The sequence below is a fragment of the Atta cephalotes genome, assembly GCF_000143395.1.
Source record: "Atta cephalotes unplaced genomic scaffold scaffold00005, whole genome shotgun sequence".
NCBI lineage: Eukaryota > Metazoa > Arthropoda > Insecta > Hymenoptera > Formicidae > Atta > Atta cephalotes.
Window position 1 is genome coordinate 3144526 of NW_012130069.1, and position 6240 is coordinate 3150765.

Consider the following 6240-nt stretch of genomic DNA (forward strand, 5'->3'; position numbering starts at 1 on the left):
GTGATATATATATATATATATATATATATATACGTATAAACATCTCGTTATTCTCTCACTGAATTCTTTTTGAGAGAAGTGTGGTGGCATTATTTTTTTAACTCCACGAGTTTAAAATAAAACACCGATGCTACATAGCGATACAATCGTTGCTCGATGAACGATGATATCGAACTCGTAGACTTCAATTTCAGTGCATTACGTTCCAACAATGACGCGAATTACGCCGTAAATCTCCGTGTGCCCGTAAACCATATTATATCTAAGTATTCCAGCAACAGAGTAATATCTATATAGTATCTTCCGTGGTCCAAAGTCGAACTCAAGCAATCGATTCTCTCTCCGAAGGAAACAGTCCACGCGTTCATTCGTCTCCTTTCGTTCTCCGCGAAGCTGCTCCTTTACCGCTCTACTCTGCTTTATTTCTTTTCTCACAGTCAGCTCCCCGATCTTCGACTTCTGCTTCTGTCTACTCTACCTCTTCGAACTCATACGATCCGCAGTATTTCATATCTGGCGCAAATCCAATCCTATGAATATAATTTTCCGCGCGAGCAAAGTTTTATTGTAATCGTAAATCCGTCTGTAAATTGCCCGGCGCTATCAATAACCGCGATGCGGCGGTACAACTCCGTTTTGTCCCCCTCTATCTTTCCAACCTCCCCGTCACCACCATTCGCAGACTTCGATCTCTCGCCGTAATATACTGAGGTGCTTGGCGAGAGATGAGAATGAAGCCGAGGGAGGAGGGAGGGGAGGGGGCAGAAGGGTTAAAGGATTGTACAAGCTTATTCGAGCCGAAGGTGTGATGATTGAAGATATAGATAGGTGAAAGTTGCCATTTTCGAAACGGCTTTTTTGTGAAGAAACAAAATCGCTACAATATGTTGTTATTCGGTCGTAAGATCAAATAAGGACGATCGATTGATCTTATTCACTCGATGTCTTTATTATTAGTTTGCCGTATTGATACACTACTTATTAAATATAAATATGCTTTATCCTCGACCTATAAACTTCATGTTCTTCATGGAATTTTCCAAAAAAAACTAATGGTCAATGATCATATCTTAGTTTAACAAATTATTTTTGCAACTGTCCGATTTCCACGATAACAATGCTGTTCGATTCACCTGACTCTATTTATATAGTTATTACTTGCTAGGATATAATTATGTGCACGGAAATTCACATTTGAACTTTGATGAAATGTTGATACGAATTAATGATAAACACAAATAATTGCATAATATTTCGAAACAATATCCATAAATTGTTTATTTGTAGTATAATATTAGATAATTATCATCCACAAATAGTTTGTGGGGAAATCTATATACGTCAAATCTATATACGTCTCTTTCGATTGCATAAAATTAAATATTACATATGCATATATAATATATTGTTAGGTGTTTGTAATATATTTACTTAAGACCGCGTCCCGATTCTCCTCTGACTAGCGGAGTCTGCACACTCCCTTGGAAAACGGCACCACCGTCACCGGTCACCCTTAACATTTCCGCTCCCACGATAACTTGTTCTCTATCCGCGGAAAAGAGCACACCTCCTCTTGGATCAGTTATTCGGAAACCTCTAGACACACAGTCGACGCGATCTTCCCCTGAAAGTAGAATTTAATTGAATATACTCTGATTTTGACTGATTTTTAATCTAAAAAATATATTAGGAATTGTACAGAGTGTAAAAAAAAACATTCAGCATTTATACGATAGATAATACATACCACAATAAGTGAAAAAGCTTTAGTGAACATAGATCGAGAAAGTTCAATCATATCTAGAATATAATCAATTTTGTATATTAGTTTCATAACTAACTTATTGTTTCTTCTACGTATTGTATACGACGTGAAAAGAGAAAAATTAAGATAAGTAAAACATTGATATCGTAATTTACTGATTGATATCAATTTACTGATTACTGATAAAATTTTTCATTATAAAGTGTGTATGAAAATTAAATCAGAACACTTAAACGCGATTTTGTAAACACTGAGGTAAATCTTCACATCGCACACGATACGTAAAAATCATTAAATCAGTTACACAATTGTTTGTACCTCAGAAACGATTGAATTTTTGTACTTATGTTCACTAGGCTTCTTTATTCAATATGGTGTGTATATTATCATATACATGCTGAATGATTTTTTTAATGCCCTGCTTTAAAATGTATTAAAAATAATAATTATTGAAATTTTGTTTTTAAATTATATACATTGTAAAACGAAGTATTAACGGGATCTGTAGCTAAAAGTGGAAATATTTATGATTTTTTTATATTTTAGAGGGGAAGTATCATGCGAGATTCGCGTTAACATGCGAATTTTTATATTTTTAATTTCGATTTTTTAGTATAAAAAATGTAGAAGTCTTTTTTATTTTTATAAGAAACTGTATAAAATTATGAATAGAGAAAGAATACTATTATAACTGTTTTTTGTTTATTAATAGAATGTTATACTACTATAATTTCGCAAATTCCACCTTTGGATAATTTTAATAGTATTTTTTTTATAGTCCTGCAGTTAGAAATAAAAATAAAAAAGAGTTATGCATTTTTTAAAATTAGGAAATCAAAATTGAAAAGATTGTAGCTCCGTTTAATAATTGTAGACTATACTAAAAGAAAAGATTGGTTGCTGGAGTAAATTAGATGGTAAAATATGGCACAGCATTTTTAATTGGTTGCAGCAGCTAATTTTTAATGGCGTTAGCCTATCCGCAATGTCAACATAGGATTTCGATAAGCTATCGCAATCAAAAATGGGCTGCTACAATCAATTAAAAATGTTATGTCCTATTCAGCCAATCTTTTCTTTCAGTGTATAGATTTCTACTAATATTAACGACAAATGTCGCTAGAATTGCGATAAATTATCAGCATGACACTTTTTTTCTTACATAATTTTTTTGAAAAATAATTTTTAGTAAAATAATTTTGTAACTCAAATTGATTAGAATGTCAAAAATTTTACAATATTTCTCATTTGAAATTCCTATGTAATTATTTTAATGATCTAATAAAATTATTGTCAGATCTAGCTAAATTTTTAAAGATACGTTAGCAAAATAATTACATTCCTGTGTGCAAATTAATCTAGAATATCTCATGAAATTATATAGCTTCCGTATATAGTTTCAAGTTAGGACATTTATATAAATTCATTTCTCTCTGAGAAATTAAAATTACTTCTTGACGTCAAATTGTATGAAAAATGGAAGCTGCTGTACGCGACCATCAATATAACTTACCAACTGTTAATCGCGCGAGAAGCCGACCATCGTGAGATCTCGCCGAGGCCGTAAAATTACTCCATGATTCCAGCACTAAGTTTTTGCCCTTCCGAGATCTCAGGCTGGAAGCTATGAGGGCGTCTAACACGGCAGCTTGACCTCTTAGCTCGATTCCCCCAGGCACCACTTTTAGCGAGCCGATACCTTCCTGAAAGAAAAGGAAATGACTCAGGACAGAAGGGCGAATCGTCGAAACTTTCTAGGCCGCGGCTATAACGTTCGATAAAAATAGACCAGAGTCTCGCCACGATTTATTGCACTCTTGTATACCCATTCTATTTTCTCTCAAATTGATAGCTGATTCAGGCTTTCTATTTCCTATAAATTCTGTATTTTATCAGTCTAAAACACAATATTCGATTTATAATGATGTTTCAATTGATTTTTTGATTTGTCAGGATATATTTTTGAAAATAAGTTAAACTTTAAATTACACGCAGAAATTATCGTCAAAATTAAAATAGCAAGTACTACAGTCTATCTACATAAAACCGAGACGGTTTAAAATGTTTCCTAGTCAGTGTATCGTCGCAGGAATTTATTAAAATCGGACCGCACGCCGGGAAGTCTAGCAATATCGATACCTTCGAGATCAAGTGAGCGCACCATCGCGCTCGTAAAATAAAATAATATACTCCATTACTGCGTCGAGTTTCAGCGGTATTAAGTATCGGTGGCGCGCGCCATTATTGCCACTTCAGACGGATGAATTATAAATGCGGCGATGAACTACGTGCAGGTTACGCGCAGTGATCCATTGTGTCCGTTCGTTTGAAATATCTGCTGTAATATCCGAATCAGTGGCGTAGGCAGAATTTTATTTTAGTTTGATATCTCTCTTTCTCCTTCTCTTTCTTTCATTTTTTGTTTCCCTCTCGCTTATCGACTACCTGTGCTGGAATGTATCGAGCGAAGGAAAGTGGACGGCTGGGGTCGGGAGGAAAGGAGAAATGCACTATAAAGTAGACACATTGCGCGTTTGCATTCATCTCGTAAACTTTGGGTAGTTTTCCACCTGGGACTTATCCCGAGTAGAAAGTGCAATTTGGCGTTTATGAAACCGCAGTCTTACCACGTATAATTGCGATTGAACTTTGCCCCTGACGATGTTAAAGGATATACGTCTGGTAAAAAAGTTAAAATGTCTATACTTCTTCCTAAGATAATCTTAGATTTTACAAAATTAATTAAAAAATACACATAGAAAAATACATATTGTACACGAATGATAATTACTTGTTTCAAGTCCCAATTTCAAAAGTTTATATATTTGCAAATCTATCATAAGTTCATTACAAGCATCAAATTTCTTTAAAGTATATTCTGAATAGTAAATTTAATACTTTAATCAAGATTATTAAATTAAAATCAAAAGTAATTTGATTTGTTTATTCATTAAGCTGAAGTCACTTCTTCAAACTTTTAAAGAGAAAATTTTTAAAGAGAAAATAAATTCTTGTTTTGAGTTCATATTAATAAGAGTTTTTTTTAATTTGTGAGAAGTATATTTTAAGATTATTATAAAAAAATATTTTTTTATTAAAGATAACCGTTATTTAGAAGAAAAAAAAGCAAATTAAGGAATCACTTTTCTTAAAAATAGAATATTTTCTGTGTGTATACAGAAGATGTAAGTATGTCTATGGAGAAGTTTTCGAGAAAACTACAAAAAATAAAAAAGAAATTAAAGTTAAAGCCACATTCTAATAATATTCATTCTAATAATTTTTTGAATTTAATTGTAATAGTTGATGTTAAAAAATCGCATAGATTTTACTAGCACGCATCAAATATGCGTGTGAAAATGGGTTGCATCGTTCTTTAACATTCTGTCCGTGATATGAGCATAGTTTGACATAAGAAAGACTGTCAATTACATTCCTCATACTAATACGAATGCGACGTATTTTAATATCGCTTGAGAATGCACGTATATCTGCGAAAGAGTTGTGAATCGCTAGAAACAGTTCGAAATAGATAGAGATCTCGCTTGGCAAATCTCCCAGTCGTAGTCTTCTCCATTGCCGCAAAACTTTCCTTAAAATACTATTGTAATAAAATAGTTCGTTCTTCTACATTGGTTTCCAATGATTGGCCGTTCGATCGAAAGCAATCGCCACGCTCTGTCCGCTTATTATTACAATTGCAGAGAAAAGAAGAGAGTGATCCAAGTACATATTCTGTTCAAACGGAATTTAACTTTCGATCCAGCGGACTCCATTTTATTCAACTTTTTTTTTCCTAACCAGCCATGGTACACGCTGACCGAGCCTGAAAATTTGCTGAATACGCGGTGGCAATTTGATACGTCGATTAGCGGCGAAACGGTAAGAATAATTTCCCTCTGTTAAACGAGATATGAAAAGCCAAACAGTCGGAAGGACAATTTATTATCGCAAATACAACGCACATATCCAATTGAAATTTAATCCTGGCTTAGGTATATATTTCGAGAAAAATTTAAAATAATATTTATTTCATATGAACAGAATAAAAATCTCATGTTAACACACAGATAACCGAAATTAAAAAAATATTTCTGAAATAATATAATTTTCATCTTGAAAATATAGAGAATCTCTTATTTATATTTTGTTGATTTTGAAAGATATTACAAACTCATTGTCAAATATATTGGGTTTTCAAATATTCCTACATGCCAATAATGTTTTCATGATTAAATAAATTGGAAATGTCAAACATCAAATTCAATTATTTTATATTGGAATATCTTTTATAGTGCATGAAGATAAATATATCATTTTTCAATGTGGAAATGGACAATGAATATTGGTAAGAAAATTAAATTATTATGCTGCATAGACATCGCGATAGCCAGACGAGAGATGAACTTTGGATATATATATATATATATATATATATATATATATATTGTGTTACGTTTTCTTTATTATTGTTG

At 32.6% G+C, this 6240-nt stretch overlaps 1 protein-coding gene across 1 annotated transcript in view; it reads right to left on the bottom strand.

The window, feature by feature from the left end:
- Window positions 1–1427: 1427 nt before the first annotated feature.
- Window positions 1428–6240, bottom strand: part of LOC105626585 (gamma-sarcoglycan-like) — a 66850-nt gene continuing 62037 nt past the window's right edge. The window contains exons 3-4 of the mRNA XM_012207879.1: window positions 3279–3468; window positions 1428–1624 (exon numbers count right to left, since the gene is read on the bottom strand). Of these exons, the coding sequence (XP_012063269.1) occupies window positions 1428–1624; window positions 3279–3468 (387 nt within the window). The remainder of the gene's footprint in view (window positions 1625–3278; window positions 3469–6240) is intronic.